This window comes from Tachyglossus aculeatus, chromosome 9 (assembly GCF_015852505.1).
Source record: "Tachyglossus aculeatus isolate mTacAcu1 chromosome 9, mTacAcu1.pri, whole genome shotgun sequence".
NCBI classification, from domain to species: Eukaryota; Metazoa; Chordata; class Mammalia; order Monotremata; family Tachyglossidae; genus Tachyglossus; species Tachyglossus aculeatus.
Genome location: NC_052074.1, coordinates 55,473,936 through 55,501,803, shown reverse-complemented (window position 1 = coordinate 55,501,803; position 27,868 = coordinate 55,473,936). Strand labels below are relative to the sequence as shown.

At 41.2% G+C, this 27,868-nt stretch overlaps 2 protein-coding genes across 4 annotated transcripts in view; one reads left to right on the top strand and one right to left on the bottom strand.

Annotated features, from left to right (window-relative positions):
* Window positions 1-4,651, top strand: part of LOC119932180 (neurabin-1-like) — an 87,445-nt gene extending 82,794 nt beyond the window's left edge. For all 3 annotated transcript variants that reach the window (XM_038751124.1, XM_038751123.1, XM_038751122.1), the window contains 2 exons: window positions 3,234-3,357; window positions 4,330-4,651. The gene's annotated coding sequence lies outside the window, so the exon portion shown is untranslated. The remainder of the gene's footprint in view (window positions 1-3,233; window positions 3,358-4,329) is intronic.
* Window positions 647-25,940, bottom strand: PDK1 (pyruvate dehydrogenase kinase 1). The gene is made up of 11 exons (XM_038751125.1): window positions 25,665-25,940; window positions 12,903-13,044; window positions 11,743-11,814; window positions 9,855-10,039; window positions 8,644-8,739; window positions 7,496-7,573; window positions 6,103-6,179; window positions 5,255-5,353; window positions 4,475-4,585; window positions 1,970-2,083; window positions 647-787 (listed from the first exon to the last, which is right to left on the bottom strand). The coding sequence occupies exons 1-11, from the start codon at window positions 25,795-25,797 to the stop codon at window positions 647-649; spliced, it is 1,248 nt and encodes a 415-aa protein (XP_038607053.1). The 5' UTR covers window positions 25,798-25,940.
* Between the last annotated feature and the right edge of the window lie 1,928 nt (window positions 25,941-27,868).

Below are 27,868 nucleotides of genomic sequence, written 5' to 3'. Positions count from 1 at the left end.
ATGATAGGCCAAACTGCCTGCCCTCAAGGAGCCAAATGGTTAAAGTTAAATTATTCTGTTTTTTGAAAGATAGTAAAACACTAAGATGTTCACACAAAGGGTGGCTCTATATATACACACATATATATACATACACATATATATACACACACACACCATATACACATAATCATTTATTGAGCACTTACTGTGTACAGAGCACTGTACTAAGTGCTTGGGAAGTACAAGTTGGCAATATACATATATATATATATATAAAATATATATATATCATACCACATACCTTATACCATAGCAGGAGGGAAATGCCTTTGGAGTGGCTATAAAGTATACATAAAATAAATTGCACTGGTTCCTAGCAGGAACTTGAAGGTTTGTGCTCTGTACTTGCTCCTGAAATCCTCTTTTAAAGTAGGGCAGAATCCCTGAACTATATGTACTGTAGTAGACTTGTTGGCAGAATTTTGCTACAAAACATGTTCAGTTTATCTACAAAGAGGTCTAAAAAGCATACAGAGCACTCATGTGACTTCTTAATGAAGGTCACGTGAAGAGTTTGGTGCAATTTAGCTCTGGCCACTCAATCACTCCTTTTCAAAGTCAATACCAGAAGCATATTTGGTTTGTCTAGGTCTCCCGGATGCATCTATGCACTGCGAAACGTGGTCATGTCCTTTGGTTCACTACTTGGCACACACCAATCATCTGCTTCGTGATTGGTTTTATAATGTTTCCAAGCGGATTTGTTATACACGGGAAGTCTCTCCACCGATTCTGTCGACAGGGCCTGTAAGATGAAAGAGTAGTACATATAAACAGGTTCATGTCTCACCCTCGGCTTCAAGGCTGTCCATCCCCTCGCCCCCTCCTACCTCACCTCCCTTCTCTCCTCCTCCAGCCCAGCCCGCACCCTCCGCTCCTCTGCCGCTAATCTCCTCACCGTGCCTCGTTCTCGCCTGTCCCGCCATCGACCCCCGGGCCTGGAATGCCCTCCCTCTGCCCATCCGCCAAGCTAGCTCTCTTCTTCTCTTCAAGGCCCTGCTGAGAGCTCACCTCATCCAGGAGGCCTTCCCAGACTGAGCCCCTTCCTTCCTTTCCCCCTCGTCCCACTCCATCCCCCCATCTTACCTCCTTCCCTTCCCCACCCATGTATATATGTTTGTACATATTTATTACTCTATTTTACTTGCACATATCTATTCCATTTATTTTATTTTGTTAGTATGTTTAGACATGTCTCCCCCGTTTAGACTGTGAGCCCACTGTTGGGTAGGGACTGTCTCTAAATGTTGCCAACTTGTACTTCCCAAGCGCTTAGTACAGTGCTCTGCACACAGTAAGCGCTCAATAAATACGATTGATTGATTGATGTTTCCTCCTCGATGGAAAAGGCTCCTTGACTCTTCATTGAGAAGAAAAGTATGCCCTCTAGTGGCCACAGAAGAGCCTGCTGCATGGCCCACCACAAACCCTGCTGTCTTAGTCTGTCAAAGACATGACAAGCACCATGTAGAAACAGCGTGGCTCAGTGGAAAATCAATCAATCGTGTTTATTGAGCGCTTACTGTGTGCAGAGCACTGTACTAAGCGCTTGGGAAGTACAAGTTGGCAACATATAGAGACAGTCCCTACCCAACAGTGGGCTCACAGTCTAAAAGAGCCCGGGCTTGGGAGTCAGAGGTCGTGGGTTCTAATCCAACTCTGCCACTTGTCAGCCGTGTGACTTTGGACAAGTCATTTAACTTCTCTGTGCCTCAGTTACCTCATCTGTAAAATGGGGATTAAGACTGTGAGCCACCTGATTACATCGTATCTACCCCAGTGCTTAGCACATAGTAAGTTCTTAACAAATACCATAGTTATTATAATATGTAAAGTGCCTGAATGAAGTGTTATCACCTAGGAAACTTCCTACAGTTGGTCAGGTGAATGTCTTGTGGTATGTCTTAAATATCTCTTTAGATATTACCTTAATGTAGATAACTGCATCCGTACCATATCCCTCTAAGGAATAAAGTTTCAGGTCTCCTTGGAAATACTGTGCATAAAGACGTGATATGGGCAAACCATAGCCAAAGCCAGCCTGTTAAAATAAAAAAGGAAATAATAGTCACATAGTATTTTGTTACATAGGACTCCACACAGGTTGGCTGCTATACAGCTGAGAAGCAGTATGCCTAGTGGCTAGAGCACAGGCCTGGGGGGGTCAGAAATACCTGGGTTATAATCCTAGCTCCACCATTTACCTGCTGTGACCTTGGGCAAATCACTTAATTTTTCTGTGTCTCAGTGACCTCATCTATAAAATGGGGATAAAGATTGTGAGCAGGATGAGTCCAACCTGATTACCCTTTATCTGCCCCAGTGCTTAAATACTACTGAAAGAAGGAAAAAAAATCAAAAGCACAAGTGTGCATCAACAGGCATTTTGAAGGAAGCAAAGTCTAGAGCTGGACAGAGACAGCAGGGAATCAACAAAATTAGTGCTAATCACTGAAGACGAACAAGGTCTCAGGTGTCTGTTCTCTTCTGTTTTGTGAGTTTATGTTTTTTTTAAGCATCCTGCATGCTTGCCAACCTTCCCTTTTCATTAATAAATTTTGCTTTCAGGACATTTATTTTAGTTTTTTCCTAGGCTTGCCACCCTGTGTCCTTTCTCTTCAAGTACACTGTCAATCAAGTCGTATTTATTCTTCTCGGTTTCAGTTCCACCCACTGGGCTTTCATGCCCAAAGAACTCTCACTCTTTCATAGAAATTCATTCATTCAATTGTTTTTATTGAGTGCTTAACTGTGTGCGTAGCACTGGTCTTCACTTCTGGGTTTTCAGCCAGTATGCAGAATATTACTAAAGACTTATTGACTAGATCACTCTGCCATCACTACTTGCTCATCCAGCCAGGAAAAATAATAATGATGGCATTTGTTAAGCGCTTACTATGTGCAAAGCACTGTTCTAACCACTGGGGGCAGGAAATACAAGGTGATCACGTTGTCCCAGTCTTAATCCCCATTTTACAGATGAGATAATGGAGGCTCAGAGAAGTTAAGTGACTTGCCCAAGGTCACAAAGCAGACATGAGGGGGAGCTGGGATTAGAACCCCTGAAAAAACTGGTCTGCCTTTTTTTTTTAATGGCATTTATTAAGCGCTTACTATGTGCAAAGTTCCCACCCTATCTTAATGACTCTTATCCTTTTAACATTTCTTATCCTCTTTAAAACTCATATTAGGATTAAAGAACAAGCACTGTTTACCTCATCATTCACATAATCAGAAAGGAGATGGACCAGTACTTGGGAGGTGCCCACTTTAAGAAGCTACCAAGGACTCCATGCTGCTCTGAAATTTGATCTGGTAGGCAACACTTCTTCAGTCATGTATTTTACTGTGAAGGACCCAATTAATTTCTGCATTGCCCCTGGCCATGGCTTCTTGTCAGTGTTAAGTGATCATTCCGGTCTCCACCTTTTGCTGAACTTTTACAGGCAAGAATGACTCAAAGAATTGAGAAATAAATATTAATGCCCAACTTGTATCTCACCCCAGATTAAGGTATTTAAATGCCAAACTAAAATAAGGAGTTCCCTTAAGCCCGCCCAGGATAAAAGCTTACTCATCTAAATAAAAAGTTTCAGTGAGAGTATACTGAAACAGCAATTTCTTCATTTTAAATCACTTGCTTTTATTTCTGCCTTGCCCGAGCCCCAGGATCTTGGACTGTATGACAGTTTTTTTTCCATCAGTGCAGTTAATTTCGTCATACCCTAATTTAATCAAATAGCTTTACTTTAGCCTGAAACTGATGCACCAACAAAAAATACCCTACAATTAAGTGGTATCTTCCTTATGCCTTCCCAATACCTCCCTCAGTGTGAGGGTCAGAATAACACTGTGGAAGCTAAGTAGATAGCTTAATTGAATAGAATTCACCTGACACTACTACTACTTTTTTGTGGCATTTGTTATGCACTTGCTATGCGCCAGGCACTGTATTAAGCACTGGGGTACTTATAAGATAATCAAGTTGGACACAGTCCCTGTCACACATAGGGCTTGTCTAAATCCCCATTTTACAGATGAGGTAACCGAGGCACAGAAAAGTGAAGTGATTTGCCCAAGATCACATAGCAGGCAAGTGGCAGAGGCAAGATTAGAACCCAGGTCCTCTTGATTCCCAGGCCCATTTTCTATCAACTGGGCCAAGCTGCATCTCAACTGTTGAATTCTGAGACTTAAGCATACTTTTTGCTAAAGTAGTTCCTAAATTCCTGAAGTAAATTGTTACCAAAAACTAATAACGAAACAAACTATTGTTTCTTTTTTCAGACTGATCTTCCTCTTGACATCATTTTTCCTGCAGACCCCCTTAACCTTGTGGTGGGCTTTAAGGACTCCCCTAGACAATAGAGCCTTTAGACTGATGTGGAGAAGCACACAAGTAAACCAACTCCATCATTACAGGACTACATACCAAGGGCACAGCTCGGGATGTTTCAACACGAGGTCGAGGTGCAGTTGAATACATATAGTTGAAGAGCCTGTCAATTTTCCTCAGAGGAACCCCACCTCCACGATCACTCATCTATAAGAAGAAAATAAAAAACACAGTGAGCACTCAATAAAACACCACTGATTGATAATGGCAAAATGGGCTCCTGATTTTGTATTCACTTTTACCATTACTCTAAGCGCATATTAGTGATTGCTTAAAACTGAGTTTGATTCAAATCCTGCATGGATTTTTGCTACTGCACTGTTAAAATGAATAAATTTTGAGTCAGAAAGTTTAAGACTAGTGGCAAAGATCCTGACACATTTTAACGGTGAAAACTTGGCTAACTCGCTGGGATACACTTAAGTTTTGTTATCTAGCAAGCCCTTAGGCCCTGAACAGACAGAATCCAGTATTTGTCCTCAAGGAGCTAATCTTTTATGGCAGTACACCTAACAAGTGTACAATTTCCTTTCCTCTCCTTGTACTGCCTGTACTCCAGTAGATTTGAGGCTCAAATAAAAAATGGAAGAAAGCATCTTGGTGGCTGAAGTGGCTGTTCGGGGCACAGAGGTAGATGCAAGGAAGGGAGATGATGTTGAGAGAAGTCTGCCATCCTAAAACCAAAAGCAGTGGGAAATTTGGGACCACTAAAAAGCTTTGAGAAGGAAAAGGCTCAATCTAAATCATAGACCTCCCTCTACTTCTTAACAGCAACACTGAGGAAGAGCTTAAGTAATGAACAGACTTAGTTACCACCTTCACAGTCAAGTCCTCATTCCCCAGTGTGACATGAACGTGGATAGGGGGGTAAACCCCTTTGTCTGCATGGTGCTCCATGGTAGCTCGCATTGCATTCTGAAAAACATTACATTAAGAGCTACACATCACAAATACTCTTGCAATTTGTGAATTAATTTTTTAATATTTTGTTAATCTCCAAAATCTGATTTCTCAATACCACCTCTTAAAAAACTCCTCAAAAAGCACCTTTTTCTACACAGATGCACATCTCAACCTTATATTTTCTTAAAATGCAACAAAGTATTCCTTATACATTTAAGATAGATTTGAGTTTCTTCCTGATGATGCACCTGAAGGAAATACATACACTGAACAAAACTGGGCATTGCAAGCCTCTCAGCTAAATGTATTCCAGTTTTTTCCTATACTACTGAACTGTGTCAATTTTAATTTGGAATCAGACGAGGATCCACATCCAGTTCTACACTTTGCAGAGATGACTATGTTGCCAGTATTCAACTATAGATAAAAGCACTGATTTTTACTTAAGAATGAACTATGTTCTCTCAATATTCAGTTATGAATGCGACCTAAGCATCACTTGGCAAGACTGGTCTCATAATCTGGCTAAGATGCCTACCGGACCTGATAAAAGTTGAGGTTTCACTGTTGGGTTAAGCATAACAGAACATTTTGCTGACAAAAGTGAGCCTGTTACTTGATCCCTTCAGCTAAGCTTTCGTTAAGCCTCAGTACTGTCACCATGAATGTTTGTTCCCTAACTAGACTTTGGTGATTTTATCAAGATGATGTTTCAGCATTCAATACGATTTGTGAGGATAATGTACTCCTACTTTACATACCTTAAAAAGTTCAAACACCATGTGATAGAGATGGGATGGCACATATACCACTTGCATGGGCTGTCCTGGTGATTTGGCTGCAGGGAGGAAAAAAGAAAATCACACAGTGACGTATTGAGTCCACCATGATATGTCAAAACAGAAGAACACTTCACAGTCCAGGACAAAGTTTCCAAAGAGCTGCCATTGCTGTGGGCTCTCCTCACCTTAATGTTGATCCAGTACTACACTTACAAAGCTCAGAACTCACAAAACGGGGATTCATAATTGGAAAGCTATTACTTTTGGAAAATGACAATCAAATAAAGTGTTTGGTTCTCACCACTCTCTCTCCAGGACTCCAGTGCTTTGGGTGTGGGGTTCTGAATCCGGTCATACAAAAGTATCTATGGGGCAGCATCATCAAAAACAGTACTGACTGAACCCCTATTAAGTGCAGAGGACTCATTCTTGGGAAATAGCAGAAAATTAATATTTTGTCCCTATTTGCCTTACATTCTAATAGAGAAAATAAGCACACCTAAGACAATAAACATAAAATAATTGACTACTTGAGCACAAGTGAATAAATTAAGCTGACCTGAGTGTTGCTATGGGATGTCTGAAAGAGTCGGATGCTATTTTAGAAGGGTTTTGAAGTCAGGATGAGGAAGTAGGGTTTGGCAACCTGACGGAGGGATGGTATTCCAACCAGAGGACTGACATGAGCAATCAACTGCTTCAGGTGAGTATAGAATGTGGTTATAAGACTTGCTTGGACGAGCCTCAGTATAAAAAGAACACACCCACCAAAATGCAAGAATTTCTACATGTATCAAGTCAATTTTCACAGCAATACTAAATCGATGAAAAATAACTAATGCTAATGATGAACTCTGAGTTGGCAACAAGAATTAGTCAGAAAAAGCAATGGATATGGAAAGCCAAGGCTTACAGTTCCAACCACAGCTCGGCCACTCAATAAATCTGATTCTCCCAATATGTCAACTTTTCACCAGGAATGTTAAGTATCTGAAAGAAGCCCTAGCCCGTGGAACATTAGGTTGCATTAAACGACATCAAATCCTCTCTCTAAGCAACTATAAGTGAGGGGGCACACAAAAGTTGTACACTACACACATACTAAGCTATCTAGTGCCAAATAAAGAGAATGAGAAGGAGATCCTTTATTCCCATGACTCAAAGTAAACCTAATCCCCTTCTCTTCTTCCTTCAAGGAAAATTATCGCTCAATGGAAAGACTCCTACATAAACTATGAGCCCCATGAGGGACAGGAGCTGAAACTGACCTCATTACCTGAATATATCCCAGAGCTTAGTAGCGTGCTTGGCACATATTAATCGCTTAGCAACCATCACAATTATTACTTTATCATTGTAATGACAGACTTACCATTTAGCTCTACGAGCTTCAATTCAGGAGAGTTAATGTAATACAAATCACACAGACTCCTTGCATTTTCATAGCCATCTAACAGAGTAAAACAAAGTAAGATTAATCCTATTGTTAAATGTGAAGCAGGTGAAATCTTTAGATAATTGTTTTTAAGTTTCTGCAGAAGATATCTGCATTTCTTATTTGCCATTGAGGCTTCTCCAATGTTGGAGAAATACCAAAATACAGCCTGTAAAAACAGTCCAAAGGACAGCGGAAAGCACATTAAAACAAAAAGCTTCTTAAAATAGTCAGTTCTCCTATAAATATGAGGGTTGTGGAAGACTCTCACATCACAGAAAACTGCTGCAGCACTTTCACTGCACACGGGCATCCGTACATTTCTTCTGCTCAATCAATCAATCGTATTTATTGAGCACTTACTGTGTGCAGAGCACTGTACTAAGCGCTTGGGAAGTACAAGTTGGAAAGCACATTAAAACAAAAAGCTTCTTAAAATAGTCAGTTCTCCTATAAATATGAGGGTTGTGGAAGACTCTCACATCACAGAAAACTGCTGTAGCACTTTCACTGCACACGGGCATCCATACATTTCTTCTGCTGCCGCTTCACATTAGGTAGACAGACATGTGTAGTCGAAAGACTCTTCCCTAATTCTCCTCTAATACTCTGTCCAAAACATTATAACAGGACTGACTGAAGGATTAAGAGTCCAACCTAAACTCCCTTAGGGTACATTTTAGAACACATAACAAAACGAAACACTGGCGGTTAAAATAGTTCCCTAATGGGACCAAAAAGGCACCGCAGTTAAAGCGGTGGCCAGAGATTTTGAGAAGCGAGGCCCATCTGCTATCTTTTCCACCAGCCATTTGTCATGAACCCGAAACCCTAGGGTGTGGGCAAAACAGAGCTGGCGAGAAAGATGCTGACCCCAGGATCTAGCCCCACATACAACAGGCCTGCAGAGAAATTAATGCACACCTGCCCAAACCCTAGCAAAACAAGACTAATTAATGCCACATTCCATCACAAGAAAATTCCATTTCAATGAAGCTTATTTTGTCCAGTGATTCAGGATAACTCTTTCCCCACTCATTTACATATTTTCAGGTAGCCTTCAAAGTACATTCAGAAGAATTTACCTTTAATAACTTCAACAACATTGCAGTTCGGATTAATGCTTCCAATGTGTTTGCGATGAGCTGCACTTCCTTTATTTTTTCCACCAAATAGTAAAGCTGATCCCAAAAAAAGAGATTTTAAAAAAAAGTTCAGTATCTCCTCTTTGGAGATTTAAAGTTTTCTCTTTCTTGACAGATCGTTAATGAACTGTATTTACTGAGCATTTACTATGTGCAGAGCACTGTACTCAACATTTGGGAGAGGACGATAAAACAGAATTAGCTGACACTTTCCCTGTACATTATGAGTTTGCAGTCTAGAGGGAGAGGTAAATTAATATGAGTAAGCAATTTATAATATATAATTTAAGGCTATGCACATAAGTGCCGTGGGGTTGGGGCAAATATCAAGTGTCCACAGGTCACTATAAGGATTAACAAGATACAAATCAAACTACTCAATATTTCTCAAATAAGGGACCCAGCATGGCCTAGTGAAAAGAGGACAGGCTTAGAAGTAAGGAGACCTCACTTCGAGCCTGACGCTAGCTCTTGACGGCGTTCACCACCGCCTACTGAACTACCTTATCAGTACTCGGTAACACATCGGTGCCTCAGTTATCTCATCTATAAAATGGGGATAAAATACCTGTTCTGCCACCTTCTTCGACCAAGAGCCCTATGTGGGACAGAGACTATCCCATCTGATTATCTTGTAGCTATCCCAGCGCTAGGCCCAATATCTGGCACCTAGTACAGGCTTAATAAATTCCATTTTTACGTGCAGAGAAACAAACATGGCCTAGTGGATGGAGCACATGCCTGGTAGCCAGAATGTCATGGGTTCCAATCCCGGGTCTGCCACTTTGCTGTGTGACCTAGGGCAACTCACTTCACTTCTCTGGGCCTCATTTACCTCATCTGTAAAATGGGGATTTAGACAGTGCGCCCCGGGTGGGACAGGGACTGTGTCCAACCCAATTATCTTGCATCTACCCCAGCACTTAGAACAATGCCTGGCACATAGTAAGTGCTTAACAAATACCATAATTATTATTATTACTAACCCTGTACCCAAAACGGAGACAGAATGTGCTCTTCAAAGTGACACACACAATTTTTAAGAGAAAAAAATACAATGCTCTTCAAAGTGACACACACAATTTTTAAGAGAAAAAAATACGATTGACACATTTGGTCTCCTCTAGCTCCTTTGAACCTTTGGTACTTACAGTGCTGATTGAGCAGCATTCTAATTGATATGCGACTCATGTAGAAACGATCTAAAAAATACTGCACATTCTGACTGGTCACTGGATCCACACCAAAGCTTTCCTTGTATTCAACCACACCCTGGGCCATGGTAGGAATGACATCATTGTGTCGATTTCGGATTGTTATCACAGTATCTGTAAAACTAAACAAAGCATACTTGTCAAACTGGTCTCGGATTTTGCTAGAGTGAATTTAGTGCTCACAAAAGGAATTAACTAGCAGGACAGGACACAGAAATCCATTACCGACATACACAGAAAATCCCACAACTAAGCAGCACTAGTGACTGTTTTTCTGCAGAAATCTACCAGTGTGCCTCAAACCAAAGCACACAAAACAGTGGGAGAATAACTGTTTCTTTATTCACTTTATTCATATGAATGTTTATCTTTCCCTCTAGACTATAAGCTCATTATGGGCAGGGAACATCTCTGTTAATTCTGCTGTATTGTACTCTCCCGAGCGCTTAGTATAGTGTTCTGCACATGGTAAGTGTTCAATAAATATAACTGATTGGCTGATTGTCTCTTTTCCCCTGAATATACCATAAAATGCTACTCATTGCAGGTTACGGCAAGTGGTGAGTACACCTACACAAACACTACCAACGCATTTCAAATGGGCCATATCCAACTAACATTTAGAGAGTGGTTACTACCCACAAGGTAATGTGCTGGGTGCTAAAAAGGGCTTATAGTTTAGCTAAGTCAGTATGAATAAGCAAATCAATCAATGGCATTTGAGTGTTTTCTTTGTGCAACGCACTGTACTAAATAAGTGTTTGGGAGAGTATAATAAATTGGAAAACATGTATCCTGCACCTCAAGGAGCTTACACTTACAGTTTAGAGTGTTAAAATAAATTACAGATAGAGGAAACAGCAGAGTATAAGGATATGCACATAAGTGCAGTGGGGGTGGAGTGAGTATCCAAGTGCTGCAGGTATACACAGACAGTTGTTGCAAAGGGGATGGCAGATAAGGGGAAATAAAGGGCTTACTCAGGGAAGGTCTCTTGGAGGAGATGTGGTTTTAGGAGGGTTTTGAAAATAGAGTGGGGGGACTATCAAATGGTGAAGGGGGAGGACAGTTCCAGTATCACTAAACCAGGCCTAGAAATGTTTACTTACTGCCTCAGGGAAAATAATGACTTAGTAATCACTTTCAAACCAGCTAGTTAAGGTTGGGGAAGGAGGATGTTTTGGGTCATGAGAAACATTTTGGAACTAAAATAATTCACTAGAGAATTCTCCTGTTACATTACTGTAAGCCTTCTGAACTAGGAGGCCTTCCCAGACTGAGCCCCTTCTTTCCTCTCCCCCTCGTCCCCCTCTCCATCCCCGTCTTACCTCCTTCCCTTCCCCACAGCACCTGTATATATGTATATATGGTTGTACATATTTATTACTCTATTTATTTATTCATTTATTTATTTTACTTGTACATTTCTAGCCTACTTATTTTATTTTGTTGGTATGTTTGGTTCTGTTCTCTGTCTCCCCCTTTTAGACTGTGAGCCCACTGTTGGGTAGGGACTGTCTCTATGTGATGCCAATTTGTACTTCCCAAGCGCTTAGTACAGTGCTCTGCACAAAGTAAGTGCTCAATAAATACGATTGATTGATTGATTGATTGCTAAGCCTTTCCCAAACCATCATTTGGTAATATACTATGGTGCCCTGGATAATTTGCTAAATGTTTTTGGAGTGATTTCCTAAAAGTGAAAATGGTAGTCTTTTCCCACAGACCTCCTTCCTGTGTGTTCTTTATTTCACAAAACATGGTAAGAATTAAATTTTAAAAACCCAAGAAACTACTGGAATGGAATAAAAAATGATACACTTACTCATAAATAGCTTTAGAATCTTCGGCACTCTTGTCCTTAAAATCAAGAAGCTCCTGAAGACTTTGGATATACCTAAAATATAAGCAAGGTAGGCTGGAGACAATAATTCCAAGAATCTCGTTTTATGAAAACAAGTTTAAAATGTCCTTTTCTTTGATTAGTTTTCTAACACGAGTGATGATATACTGTTACAATACAACACTACTTCATTAATAAAACGCTACACTGTTTTTAAGTATCATTCTAGTTTGCAGGGTTCAACAAATGTTGGCTTAGCTCATCAGTCAAATAAAATTAATTCCGTTCAAATGTTCTTGGGTTCTGCCCATGTTTAAGGTCTTTGGTTATTCGGGTCGTTTGTTGCTTTGTTTCAAAACCCTCCTTTATCTGGCTATTGGGTTCCCAATTATAAAAAGAATTGCAAGTCATGTTCATTTTTCACTAGTCAAGGAGGAATGAATTTAATAAACACTACTGATTTGTATTCCATAAATATATCATTATCCATAGCTTTTATGCTTTAATTCAAGAATTTGAGATTTCCATCAACTCTGAATTAAGAACAATTTCAAGTTTCCACTTGTCCAAATGCCACTTGAATTTATGTTTTAAGTATTAAAAATATATTCACAGTTTTAAGTAGAAGCTGATTTAAAGTATTTTTAAAAGCGCTGAATTTATTGAATATCTACCTTGGATGGACTTCCAAGCACTTTCCCATTCATGTAATGTAGAAACAGGCATTCCTCACATTTTACGGGTAAGGAAATTGCTGAATATAACCTTTCTTAAGATCATATAGAAATTTAGTGGCAAAGCTAAGATGCCACTTAATTTTATTAGTAGACTGTACAGTACTCTGTGTTCTGTCACAGTTCATGTTTGGGTAGAACGTGATTTAAAGCATGTTCATCTGACAACACAAACCTGCCTGGACCCGAGCTGTGTATGGCATCAAAACAAGGGAGTATAGGGACACTGCAAGGATTCTTCGAGAACTGTGCTTTCTGAGAGCAATGAGTGGCAGCAGACACACCTCATCGGGCAGGAAGTCAGGAGACACTTAGCATGTAGGACACTGAGCATATGAAACTATCCTCAAGGTTAATAAATGATACATCACGTCACTGAAATTGCACCCACTAGATAAAGGATCTTACCAGCTCTGCACCAGTTGCACTGAAGGTGTTCGGAGAAGGTTGTCAGGAAGCAGACTTATTTCTTTCATTATATTTGCCAATCTTACAGGCAACTCTTGACGTAGAAACATAAATGAAGTCTTTTCACAAGCATTCACAGATCCTGTAACAAGGGAAATGTTATGGAAAAGTTAGGGTAAGGAGAAAGAAAAAATAGCTAAAACCTAAAATTGATTTTTCACATTCTTGCACATTAGGTACTTGCTTAAAACAATATCCCACTTTTAACTGAAAGTATGGAAATTAAACTTTATTTTTCTATATATGAAAAAGGTGATACCCAGGAAAACTGAAGTCACCAAAACTAATTTTAACCCTACATAATAATAATAATAATGATGGCATTTATTAAGCGCTTACTATGTGCCAAGCACTGTTCTAAGCACTGGGGAGACTACAAGGTGATTGGGTTGTTCCACGTGGGGCTCACAGTCTTAATCCCCATTTTACAGATGAGGTAACTGAGGCACAGAGAAGTTAAGTGACTTGCCCAAAGTCACACAGCTGACAATTGGCGGAGCCGAGATTTGAACCCATGAACTCTGACTCCAAAGCCCGGGCTCTTTCCACTGAGCCACGCTGCTTCTCGTATAATGGAATTTATTAAGCGCTTACTATGTGCAAAGCACTGTTCTAAGCACTGGGGAGGTTACAAGGTGATCAGGTTGTCCCACGTGGGGCTCACAGTCTTCATCCCCATTTTACAGATGAGGGAACTGAAGCCCAGAGAAGTGAAGTGACTTGCCCAAAGTCAGCTGACAATTGGAGGAGCTGGGATTCGAACCCATGACCTCTGCCTCCAAAGCCCGGGCTCTTTCCACTGAGCCACGCTGCTTCTCTACATGGAAGGAAAGCCAAAGTTATCATTATTTCCAAAGTATGACTGCAAGTTCAGTAGCACTTGGGAGAGTTCTACAGAAACAAAAGATAAGACTCCCTACCCTCAAAAAGCATATGAGAAATAGTAATGGACTAGACTATGAGTCCATTGTTGGCTGGGGACCGTCTCTGGATGTTGCCAACTTGTACTTCCCAAGCGCTTAGTACATGCTCTGCACACAGTAAGCGCTCAATAAATACGACAATGAATGAATGGATGAAATGGTGGGAGCAGGAGGAAAAATAAGGATATTATGGGTACTAGATAAATAACTGAATATGCATATGCAGCATTGATAAGTACTTTAGCTTTAACAATGTGAGAGCTGAAAGACAAGACTCAGAGATGACATTAAAGTTGCAGGCTTCTGGGATGGAGAGGTTGTCTGTTGTTGACAAAGATGAGACAGGTAGGAAGAGGGTTCAATGGAGAAGATGGGAAGTTCAGCTTTACAAATGTTGCACTTGGTATGCCAATAGGACATCCAAGTGGAGAATTCCTGGAGGCAAGCGGAAATAGGGAATTAAGGAAAGGTAGACTTTAGGAGTCGTTCACATAGTAATCAATAAGTGCCCCTCTATAGTGAGCTTGTAAATAGAGAAGATTAGGGGACCCAGAATAGTGTCTTGATGGATACCCCCAACTAGGGCAAAATAAACTGAAGCAGCATGGCCTAGTGGAAAGATCACAGACCTCAGAGTTGGATGACCTGGGTTCTAATCCCAGCTCTGCCATATGTCTGCTGTTTGATCGATCGATCGATCGATCAATCGTATTTATTGAGCGCTTACTATGTGCAGAGCACTGTACTAAGCGCTTGGGAAGTACAAATTGGCATCACTGCCTTGGGCAAGTCACAATTTCTCTGTGCCTCAGTTACTTCATCTCTAAAATGGGGATTCAATCTTACTCCCTTCTAGACTGTAAGCTTCATGTGGGACAGGGACTGTGTCCAACATAACTTGTATCTACCCCAGTGCTTAAAACAGTGCTTGGCACATAGTAAGCAATTAATAAGTACCATAATTATTATTATTTTTAGAAGGGGAGCCAGACAATGAAACTGAAAAGGGGCAGTCAGATATGCTGAAGAATCGAGTACTGTGTTAGCAAAACCAAGATCTGCTGATGTTTCATAAGGGGAGGGTACAGTCCACAAAGCCCAGGAGAATTAGGACAGAAGAGTGCCCATTGCTTTGGATCTGAGTAGGTCATTGGTGACTGTGGAGTGCAGTCGAGGAATAAAGAGGGGAAAAAACCTGATTGTTGTGGGTCAAGAAGAGTTGGTGAAGACAGTGAAAGCAGTAGACCAGCACATTCAAGGAATATGGAGAGAAATGGGACTGGAGGTAAAGTAGAGAATCACCCCTATAGGGATGGTAGTTGAAGTCATGGGAGCGAATGAATTCTCCAAGTGGGTGGGTGGAGATGGAGATTAGAAAGGGATCCAAAACTGAGCCTTGAGGGACTCCCAGCATTAGAATTAGAGGAGGAGCTGGTGAAAGAGACTGTATTTATCAACTCTACTGAACTGTACCTTCCCATGGGCTTAATACAGTACAGCCCTTACTGTAAGGGCTCAATAAATATCACCGATAATTTCTATTTTACCAAAAAAAAAAATAGTTGACAAGGTCCTTGGGGTTAAAGGTAGGGGCAGTACAGGGTTCATGCATGGAGTCATTTTGGGACAAAGAGTAGAAATGTTGAGCATAAGAGAGCTGAATTATAGGAGGCCAGAAGGAATCTGAAGAGGTAGAAGTCATTCTGAAGCCTGGATTTCTTCTCAGGTCCTACATGAGTGCAGGGGCAGAGAAAGGATTGTGATGGTGAGAGTAACAGAGGGGCAGAGGGGGTAGAAAGTTGAGTGCAGTTGAAAGTGTAGTGCTGAGGGTGTGGACTTTAGCATGAAGGGATGGGAAGGTGGAAAGGGAATTCAGCAGAAGTATGTTGGACTGGGACAGTGGGGGCAAGTGAGGGAGTGAAAAGACAACATAAAAGGTTATGTTTGGAGAGTGGTAGGCTGAAATTGAACGAGGCAGAGATGGCATAATGTCTGGAGATGAGATTCAACTTGTGCCCATGTTGATGTATGGCTGAAGTGGGAGGACCCGAGGTCAAGTCAAGCAGCATAATAACAAAAACAATAGTGTTTGTTAAGTGCTTAGTAAGTACCGAGCATTGGTTTAAGCACTGGGGTAGATACAAGATAATCAGGTTGGACAGGATCCCTGTCCCATATGGGGCTCACAGCGTAGGTAAGAGGGAGTGGAATTTAATCCTCATTTTACAAATGAGGCAACTAAGACCTTCTAGACTGCTGGGTAGGGACCGTCTCTATATGTTGCCAACTTGAACTTCCCAAGCACTTAGTACAGTGCTCTGCACACAGTAAGCACTCAATAAATACGATTGAATGAATGAATGAAAGACACAGAAGTTAGGTGACTTGCCCAAGGTCACACTGCAGGGAAGCGGCAAAGCCGGCATTAGAACCTGGATCCTGACCACCAGGCCAGTGCTCTTTACATTAAGCCAGAGTGCTTCTCATAACCATAACGACCTGGGATTCAGAGGACTTGGATTCTAATTCCACTTATGACAAATGCTTGCCGTGGGATGTTGGGTGAGTAAGTCACAACTTCTCCGCGCTACGGTTTCCTCAACTGCAGATTGGGTATTAAATCTTATTCCCTCCTACTTAGATTATGAGCCCCATGTTGGACAGAAACTGTGTCCAACCTGATAAAACATGTATCTACCCCAGTGCTTGGAACAATGCTCGGCACTCTAATTAGGAGGCTATATTAATTATATTAGGAAGGTGAGACACCTAATTAGGAGGTTAGATTAATTAGATTAGGAAGGTGAGAAACGTACCCAACAGTTCCAGTATTTTATTATACTAAAGAAACTTTCAAACTATTTTTTTGAATTTTAAGCCTATTCTTCCATGACTCTAAGGGAAATAGAAAGTTGGTCAACAACTTCATTAAAGCCCTTTGTATGTTGTAGACTGTTATAGGGTTCTGACATTTGGGGAATAGGGAAACATGAACTTTAAAAATTTGTTATTATATGTGTAGAAGGAAGCTTGCAATCAAAATATTCCTGTAATACTTATCTTGGTGATATGTTCACTTATCATGTGGTCATAGGATCATGAGGTCTAAGGCATGCTGACTACTGCAACTTTAAAGGGCCAAGAGCAGCTTTCAGGAAAGGGAGAAAAATAGCACAAGAACAAATCCATATCATCCTTTGTAATCATTCTCCAGCTTGCAACCCATAACTCTGTTCCCAGCAAATACACAAAGGTTTCTATGAGATTAGCTACGATCTTTAAAGGAGAGTCTAGTCTCTTTTCTATCAAAGGTATTTATTGAGTGCTTACTATGTGCAGAACACTGTACTATGCGCTTGGGAGAACACAACACCACAGAGTTAGCTGCCCATAACAAGCTTGTATATCCACAACTTGAACTGGGCAGGAAATACATCAATCAGTATTATCTGAGTGCCTACTGTACGTAGAGCACTGCATTAAGGGCTTTAAGAGCTTTAAGAGAGTACAATAGAATTAGCAGACATGATTCCCAGACCTCCAGGAGCTTTCAAACATAAAAATAAATTCAGGTAGGACAAAGTAATAGAGTACATAAGTACATCATTGCTACAGAGGGTTGTGAGCACTTAAGTGGTTAAATGGTACAACAGTGCTGCAGTGACATATGGGAAGACTAAAAATTACCTGGGGAAGGCTGCCTGCAGGAGAGATGGACTTTAAAAAGGAGAAGATTGAAGTCTTTCACTTAAGATGGAATTTCTGACCGTGGGGAGAGTGTACGCAAGAGGTCAGAGGTGGCAGGGTTCTTTTTCGGTATTGTTGTGTGTGGTTTTTTTTAAAGGCTGGGAGGCAGAAGGAAGCCAGACTGAGCAGTTAAAGATGGGGGTGCAGGAGGAAAGAAAAATGGGCTCAAATGTTTTTAGAGAGTGACAAGGGATAGTCAGGGGTGCTAGAGGAAGGGACAGAATCTGGTGAACCACCAGCGGAGCTAACTTAGCATAATATGGCTATGAATTGGTTATCATCATCATCATCATCATCAATGGTATTTCTTGAGCATGAAAATACAACAGAGTTGGTAGATACCACACCTACCCATAACATGCTTACAATCTAGAGGAGGAGCCAGACATTAATATAGCAAATTATTTATAATATATGATTTATTAAATATGTACACAAGTGCTTTGGGGATGAGGGTGAGGCAAACAGCATATGTCCAAAGGTCACAGGTGCAAACGCAATGGTTATAATGGGAAGTGGCTATCAGGAATGTTTTCAGGCAACATGACAGGATGATGTAGCAACACTGGTAAATTCACTGGCATTGCTAAGTATTGCAAAATCCCTTGCTGTTTGTCCAGTGGAAAAAGCACTGCTTTGGGAATTGGGAGGCCTGGGTTATAAAATAAGCTCTGTATGATGGGGCTACACCATTAGTGGTGAAGGCTTTTGACTGAAAAACTGCCTAGGGCATTCCTTGAGGTGGACAGGCCGAAACAAAATCCTGAAAAATAGATTGGCACAGTGGATAGAGCACGAGCCTGGGAGTCAGAAGGTCATGGGTTCTAATCCCCGTTCCACCACGTCTGCTGTGTGACTTTGAACAAGTCACTTCACTTCTCTGTGCCTCAGTTACCTCATCTGTTAAATGGGGACTGAGACTGTGAGCTAGGGCTGTGTGAGACACGGAATGTGTCCAACTCGATTTGCTTGTATTTACCCCAGCACTTAGTACAGTGTTTGGCACATTGTAAGCGCTTAACAAATATTAACATTAGTACTGTCGGCAGCAAAGGTCTTACTGGCAACATCTTACATAACTAAGACAGCCGAACCACCACCAAATAATACTGATATTTGTTAAGCGCTTACTATGTGCCAAGCACTGCTCTACGCTCTGGGCACATCTAGCTCCTTGAGCTGTTTTGTCACTGCTGTTTGAGAGTCCTGCTCAATCAAACCGAGTTACCAGCAGTAAGTCCACAGTTTGAAGCAATATTCATTCTAGATGCTCAGCTACACACAGTTATTACAGAGGTAACTCTAGTAGCCATTTGCCAGTGCTATATCTGGTAGATGTGAGAACCCACAGTTTAACATGGATACTTGTACAAAACTATATTTTTTAACTTTCAGCACAAATAAATATCTCTTACAAGCTGATTTTTAGCTGCCTACCCCCATTTATTTTACGCTACAGAATTCTTTTATGTGACTAGGGAAAAGACATCTAAAAACTAACACCAAAATTCAGGTATAGGAAAGTAATTCTCAAATACGACACCAAACTGATATTCTAGCACTCCAATAATACGGCAGTATGTGGAAGAAAAGAGTAGTCACAAAACTAGTTTCTCGTCAGACTGCTGGACAAAAAAGCTAAATTACACTAAAATATTACACTTAGAAATTGTTAACAACTGTGGTACTTGCGTTAAACTGTTAATATGTGCCACGGACTGTTCTAAGCATTTGGGTATATGCAAGATAATTAAATCCTACCTGAGGCTCACAGTCCAAGTAGGAGGGAAGAACAAGTAATGAATTCTCATTGTGCCCATGATGCTCAGAGAAGTTAAGTGACTTGGCAAGGTCACACAGCAGGTAGGTGGCAGAGTCAGCATTAGAACCCAGGTCCTCAGACTCCTAGGCCTGTGCTCTTTCCACTAGACTCCCAAGCCCATGTTCTTTCCACTCTGTTTATAAGTTCTCACTTTTAGTGGCTTACATTGCTACTCTACCTAGAGGGCTAATCTGGTACATTATGTATCCATATTTTGCTTTAAATATACATATATATTGCTTTAAATATATATATATATATATATATATACACACACAATCTACAATTGAGAAAGCAGTATGGCTACGTGGAAAGAGCAAGGGCCTGGGTTTTAATCCTGACTCCCCCCACATGTCTGCTGAGTGACTTAAACAAGTCATAACTTCTCTGTGCCCCTGTTTCTGCAAATGTAAAATGGGGATTAAATACCTATTCTCCCTCCTGTTTAGATTGTGAGCTCCATGTGGATAAGGGGCTGTGATCAACTGATTAACTTGTATCTACCCCAGCACTTAGAACAATGCTTGACACATTGTAGTACTAACAAATACCACATTAATAGTAATAATTTTCCTAAATTATTTGGTTAGAATCTTCCATTTTCATGCATCTAATAAATTAATAACATTTAAAAGGAAAAAAAATGCAAAATACACATACAGAAGGGAATTTTCAGTCCACTTAATATAAACTGTAAGTATGAGGTTTCTTTTAGGACAGATATTTTCAAACCCAAACCATAACATACCTAAAGAATATCAGTCAATGCTTTGTAATACTAAAAAGCCAGAAGCACACTAAACAGGTATTTACTATTGTTTGACTACCATTTTATACAACAAAATCGGCATGATCACCATCCTAGGGAGCAAGCAAACTAGATTCAGCAGTTTTATTTAAAAAAAGGTATTTGTTTTGTGTTTAGTCCATTACCAGCACTGTGCTAAGCACTGGGGTAAATACAAGATAATCAGGTTGGACATAATCCCTGTTCCAAATGAGCCTCATGGCCTTAACCACCATTGTACAGATGAGGAAACTGAGGCAGAGAAGTTATGTGACTTGCTCAAGGTCACACAGCACATAAGTATCTCTTATTTATACAAATAAGATGACAAACTCACATCAGGATGAAAATGTGTAATAATAGCCTAGCTCCGAAAATTAAAACTCATGATCAAAATCTAAATTGGCCTGGCCCTTAACTAATTTACACTATAATGCAATTTTATGTCACTGTTTGCCTCTTGGAGTCTCATACAAACAGAAGCAACAATATAGTGTCTGCCAACACTTTTATCCTCAGTTATTAACTCTTGGCTTCTGTACAACTGAAAGAATTATAACCCAGTTGCCTTATTTACTCCACCCATAACTCTGCACATTTACAGTTTCTGGGAAGGAAAACTTGGCTACTTGGTACTATTTTATTAAAAGAAACATTTTCTCACAGAAGTTGATGGTACACTTGAAACCAGTACATTTTAAATTAAAAAGTATAAATGTTCAGAACCTTACAATCCACAAACAATAGTCTCGCAACAAAAAAGGGATATGTTTTGTGTATAAAAGGGGCTGACAGCTCTAGGAGCAAACCCTGAAGGCCACAGGAATCTGCTAATCATAGCTAGTAGATAACTCCAACCAACGAGACAGTGGATATTTTTGGCTACACATTAACGAGTCCTTATGGGGAATTGTTTTTTTTCCCTCTTCTGCACCCTAGAACTCAGCATGTCCCGCTTAGGGAAACATTATTAATCAATCAATCAGTCGTATTTATTGAGCGCTTACTATGTGCACAGCACTGTACTAAGCGCTTGGGAAGCACAAATTGGCAACATATATAGACAGTCCCTACCCAACAGTGGGCTCACAGACTAAAAGGGGGAGACGGAGAACAAAACCAAACATACTAACAAAATAAAATAAATAGAATAGATATGTACAAATAAAATAAATAAATAAATATTAAATTAATATTTCAATATTAAAATTTAAATTTAAATATTTAAAATTAAATAATAAATATTATTATTAAGGTTAATCGTATCCTCAGCCTCCCTAAACAGGGTCACCTCATCCCTGTGCCACCAAGGCGGTGGCCCTTTGCACTCTGGAGATGAAGACGGCGGGTGGGCCCAGAGAAAAAGTAGGAGGACTAGACTGAACGCTCCAGGGACTAGGCTTCACCAAAATGTGCAAATCCCACTGATGCCTAGATCAGAAGCATCGTTTGCAGACCTGCTGCTGGGCGACTCTGGAGGAGTTATCCTCAATCCCCACAAAATAATATCAACCAGCTTTTCAGTAGTGCGACAGACAGAGACTACACCCGCACAAAATGATGGGGACTATTTGGTCGAGCTCCAAGATGAAGTGGTGTTAATCAACCAACGGTATCTGTTGAGCACTTACTATATAATAATTACAGAATTTGTTGAGCGCTTACTATGCGCAAGGCACTGTACTAAGCGCTGGGGTGGATACGGGCAATTCGGGTTGGACACAGTCCCTTGCCCCACGTGGGGCTCACAGTCTCAACCCCCATTTTACAGATGAGGTAACTGAAGCACAGAGAAGTTAAGGGACTAGCCCAAGGTCACACAGAAGATAAGTGGCAGAGCGGGGATTGGAACCCAAGACCTTACGACTCCCCAGGCCTGTGCTCGATCCACTACGCCATGCTGCTGCTCATGCTGCAGAGCACTGTTCTAAGCGCTGGGTACAGTGCCATACTACAGAGTCGGAAGACACGTTCCCTGTCCATAACGAATTTAGTCTAGGGGGGAGACGACAAACATTAGCATTGTAAGGATGGCATTTATTAAGCGCTTACTATGTGCCAAGCACTGTTGTAAGTGCTCGGGAGGTTACAAGGTGATCAGGTTGTCCCTCGGGAAGGGGGGCGGGGGGGATGACAGTCTTCACCCCCATTTTACAGATGAGGGAACTGAGTCCCAAAGAAGTTAAGTGACTTGCCCAAAGTCACGCTTACTACATGCAGAATATGAATGAATAAGCACTAAAGAAACACCACTCATTCATTCAATCATATTTATCGAGCACTTACTGTGTGCCTGTCCCACCGTCGACTCCCGGCCCACTTCAACCCCCTGGCCTGGAATGCCCTCCCTCTGCCCATCCGCCAAGCTAGCTCTCTTCCTCCCTTCAAGGCCCTACTGAGAGCTCACCTCCTCCAGGAGGCCTTCCCAGACTGAGCCCTCTCCTTCCTCTCCCCCTCTCCATTCCCCCCGTCTTACCTCCTTCCCTTCCCCACAGCACCTGTGTATGTCTGTACATATTTATTACTCTATTTATTTTACTTGTACATATCTATTCTATTTATTTTATTTTGTTAATATGTTTGGTTTTGTTCTCTGTCTCCCCCTTCTAGACTGTTAGCCCACTGTTAGGTAGGGACTGTCTCTATATGTTGCCAACTAGTACTTCCCAAGCGCTTAGTACAGTGCTCTGCACACAGTAAGCGCTCAACAAATACGATTGATTGATTGACTGCACCAGCATCATTATTTATTTACCAGCATCTACATATTTATTCTATTTATTTTATTTTGTTAATATGTTTTGTTGTCTGTCTCCCCCTTCTAGACTGTGAGCCTGCTTGTGGGTAGGGACCATCACTATATGTTGCCAACTTGTACTTCCCAAGCGCTTAGTACAGTGCTCCACACACAGTAAGTGCTCAATAAATATGACAGAATGAATGAATGCACACAGAAAGTGCTCAATAAATACAATTGAATGAATGAATGAATGCACCCAGTAACCGCTCAATAAATACGATTGAATGAATGAATGCATACAGTAAGCACTCAATAAATGCGATTGAATGAATGAATGCACACAGTAATCGCTCAATAAATACGACTGAATGAACAGATGAATGCACACAGTAAGCGCTCAATAAATACGACTGAATGAACGGATGAATGCACACAGTAAACGCTCAATAAATACGATTGAATGAATGGATGAATGCACACAGTAAGCGCTCAATAAATACGATTGAATGAATAAATGCACACAGTAAGCGCTCAATACGATTGAATGAATGCACACAGTAAGCGCTCAATAAATACGACTGAATGAATGAATGCACAGTAAGCGCTCAAAATACGATTGAATGAATGAATGCACACAGTAAGCACTCAATAAATACGACTGAATGAATGAATGCACACAGTAAGCGCTCAATAAATACGATTGAATGAATGCACAGTAAGCGCTCAATACGATTGAATGAATGAATGCAGAGTAAGCGCTCAATAAATACGATTGAATGAATGCAGAGTAAGTGCCCAATAAATACGATTGAATGAATGAATGCAGAGTAAGCGCTCAATAAATACGATTGAATGAATGCAAACAGTAAGCGCTCAATACGACTGAATGAATGCACACAGTAAGCGTTCAATAAATACGACTGACTGAATGAATGAATGCACACAGTAAGCGCTCAATAAATATGATTGAATGAACAAATGAATGCACACAGTAAGAGCTCAATACGATTGAATGAATGAATGCACACAGTAGGCGCTCAATAAATACGACTGACTGAATGAATGCACACAGTAAGCGCTCAATAAATACGATCGAATGAATTAATGAATGAAGAAGCGCTAAAGAAACACCATGCCATTCACTCAATCGTATTTACCGAGCGCTTAATAACAATAATAATAATAATAATGATGGCATGTGCTAAGCGCTTACTATGTGCAAAGCACTGTTCTACGCGCTTGCTGCGTGCACCAGCAACATTATTACAAACGGGCGCGTCGGAAGGCCGCTGGACACAGCCAGCGCTCGATAAATACGATTGCATGAATGAATGAATAAGCGCTAAAGAAACACCACTCATTCATTCGATCGCCTTTATCGAGCGCTTCCTGCGTCCAGCGGCCTTCCGACGCGCCCGTTTGGAATAATGATGCTGGTGCACAGAGCAAGCGCTTAGAACAAGAAATACGACTGAATGAATGAATGAATGAATGAATGAATAAGCGCTAAAGAAACACCACTCATTCATTCAATCGTATTTATCGAGCGCTTCCTGCGTCCAGCGGCCTTCCGACGCGCCCGTTTGGAATAGTGATGCTGGTGCACACAGCAAGCGCTTAGAACAATAAATACGACTGAATGAATGAATGAATGAATGAATGAATAAGCGCTAAAGAAACACCACTCATTCATTCAATCGTATTTATCGAGCGCTTCCTGCGTCCAGCGGCCTTCCGACGCGCCCGTTTGGAATAGTGATGCTGGTGCACACAGCAAGCGCTTAGAACAATAAATACGACTGAATGAATGAATGAATGAATGAATGAATAAGCGCTAAAGAAACACCACTCATTCATTCGATCGCCTTTATCGAGCGCTTCCTGCGTCCAGCGGCCTTCCGACGCGCCCGTTTGGAATAATGATGCTGGTGCACAGAGCAAGCGCTTAGAACAAGAAATACGACTGAATGAATGAATGAATGAATGAATGAATAAGCGCTAAAGAAACACCACTCATTCATTCGATCGTATTTATCGAGCGCTTCCTGCGTCCAGCGGCCTTCCGACGCGCCCGTTTGGAATAGTGATGCTGGTGCACACAGCAAGCGCTTAGAACAATAAATACGACTGAATGAATGAATGAATGAATGAATGAATGAATAAGCGCTAAAGAAACACCACTCATTCATTCAATCGTATTTATCGAGCGCTTCCTGCGTCCAGCGGCCTTCCGACGCGCCCGTTTGGAATAGTGATGCTGGTGCACACAGCAAGCGCTTAGAACAATAAATACGACTGAATGAATGAGTGTGCTCTGCACATAGTAAGCGTTCAATCAATCAATCAATCCATCAATCGTATTTACTGAGCGCTTACTATGTGCAGAGCACTGTACTAAGCGCTTGGGAAGTACAAATTGGCATCACATAGAGACAGTCCCTACCCAACAGTGGGCTCACAGTCTAAAAGGGGGAGACAGAGAACAGAACCAAACATACCAACAAAATAAAATAAGTAGGATAGAAATGTACAAGTAAAATAAATAGAGTAATAAATATGTAAATAAATAGAGTAATAAATACGATTGATTGATTGATTGGTGTTTCTCTAGCGTTTATTCATTCATTCATTCATTCAATCGTATTGATTGACCGTCGGAAGGCTGGGGGGGACGGGGCCTCACCGAAATCCAGGAATTGCTTCATGGAGAGGGGCGACGGCGAGAAGCGCGAGTAGAAGTCCACCTGCCCCGGGACGGAGCTGAGGGCGCCCGGCCCCGCTGAGGCGGCCCGACGCAGGCACCGCACCAGCCTCATGCCGCCGTCGCCGCCATTGCCCCCGTCGGCCCGGGCCAGGGACTGTCGGGGCCCTCGCCGCCGGCCCCCGCCATGTCCCCGCCGAACGTGAGGGACGTGCGGGCCCCAGGGAGGGAGGGAGGCGGGGCCGGGCCCTGCCCTCAGCACCGCCCCCGACCCGCCATCACGGCTCTCTGAGGAGACACGGAAGGAGGCGCCCACTTCCGGCCCCTCGGACACCCACTTCCGGCCCGGTCTCGCGCCCGTCCTCCCCACGTGACCCCCCTCCTCCAATCAGACACGCCCCACCCCGGAAGCCGCCACCTCCCCCTGCACTCATTCATTCATTCACACTGAGCGCCTGCTAGTCATTCATTCATTCACTCGTATTTGTTGAGCGCTTACTGTGTGCAGAGCACTGGACTAAGCGCTTGGGAAGTACAAGTTGGTAACCTATAGAGACGGTCCCTACTATTATTCTTTTTATTTATTTCACTTGTACCTATCTATTCTATTTATTTTATTTTGTTAATATGTTTTGTTTTGTTCTCTGTCTGGAAGCCACCACCTCCCCCTTCACTCATTCATTCATTCACACTGAGCGCCTGCTATTCATTCATTCACTCGTATTTATTGAGCGCTTACTGTGTGCAGAGCACTGTACTAAACGCTGGGGAAGTACAAGTTGGTAACATATAGAGACGGTCCCTACTATTACTCTATTTATTCTACTTGTACATATCTATTCTATTTATTTTATTTTGTTAATATGTTTGGTTTGGTTCTCTGGAAGCCGCCACCTCCCCCTTCATTCATTCATTCACACTGAGCGCCTGCTAGTCATTCATTCACTCGTATTTGTTGAGCGCTTACTGTGTGCAGAGCACTGTACTAAACGCTGGGGAAGTACAAGTTGGTAACATATAGAGACGGTCCCTACTATTATTCTATTTTACTTGTACATATCTATTCTATTTATTTTGTTTTAATATGTTTTGTTCTCTGTCTCCCCCCTCTAGACTGTGAGCCCACTGTTGAGTAGGGACTGTCTATTACTCCATTTTATTACTCTATTTTAGTCGTATATATCTATTTTATTTTGTTAATGTGTTTTGTTCTGTCTCCCCTCCTCTAGACTGTGAGCCCACTGTTGAGTAGGGACTGTTTGTTACTCTATTTATTTTACTTGTATATATCTATTTTATTTTGTTAACATGTTTTGTTTTGTTCTCGGTCTCCCCCCCTCCCCCAGACTGTGAGCCCACTGTTAAGTAGGGACTGTCAATTACTCTATTTTATTACTCTATGTATTTATTTTATTTGTATATATCTATTTATTTTATTTTGTTAATGTTTTATTTTGTTCTCTGTCTCCCCCCATCTAGACTGTGAGCCCACTGTTGAGTAGGGACTGTCTATTACTCATTTATTTTACTCGTATATATCTATTTATTTTATTTTGTTAATATGTTTTGTTTTCTGTCTACCTCCTCTAGACTTTGAGCCCACTGTTGAGTAGGGACTATCACTCTATTTTATTACTCTATTTATTTTACTTGTATATATCTATTTATTTTTTGTTAATATGTTTTGTTTTGTTCTCTGTCTCCCCCCCCTCTAGACTGTGAGCCCACTGTTGAGTAGGGACTGTCTATTACTCTATTTTATTACTCTATGTATTTATTTTACTTGTACATATCTATTTTATTTTGTTAATGTTTTGTTTTGTTCTCTGTCTCCCCCCCTCTAGACTGTGAGCCCACTGTTGAGTAGGGACCGTCTATTACTCTATTTTATTACTCTAACTTGTACATATCTATTCTATTTATTTTATTTTGTTAATGTGCTTTGCTTTGTTCTACTGTCTCCCCCCTCTAGACTGTGAGCCCACTGTTGGGTAGGGACCGTCTCTATGTGTTCCCAACTTGTACTTCCCAAGCACTTAATACAGTGCTCTGCACACAGTAAGCGCTCAAATACGATTGATTGATTGATTGATACCCAAAAGTGGGCTTCTGTTGCTATGTGCAGGTGCTGTAATAATAATAATGTTGGTATTTGTTAAGCGCTTACTATGTGCAGAGCACTGTAC

Excerpts from the sequence above, each read along its gene's own strand:
- PDK1 (XM_038751125.1), bottom strand. The coding sequence starts at position 25,797 with ATGAGGCTGGTGCGGTGCCTGCGTCGGGCCGCCTCAGCGGGGCCGGGC. Across the intron at positions 7,574-8,643 it reads TGTTGTTGAAGTTATTAAAG|ATGGCTATGAAAATGCAAGG; the intron begins GTAAATTCTTCT and ends TTACTCTGTTAG. Across the intron at positions 5,354-6,102 it reads TGGTGTTTGAACTTTTTAAG|AATGCAATGCGAGCTACCAT; the intron begins GTATGTAAAGTA and ends AATGTTTTTCAG.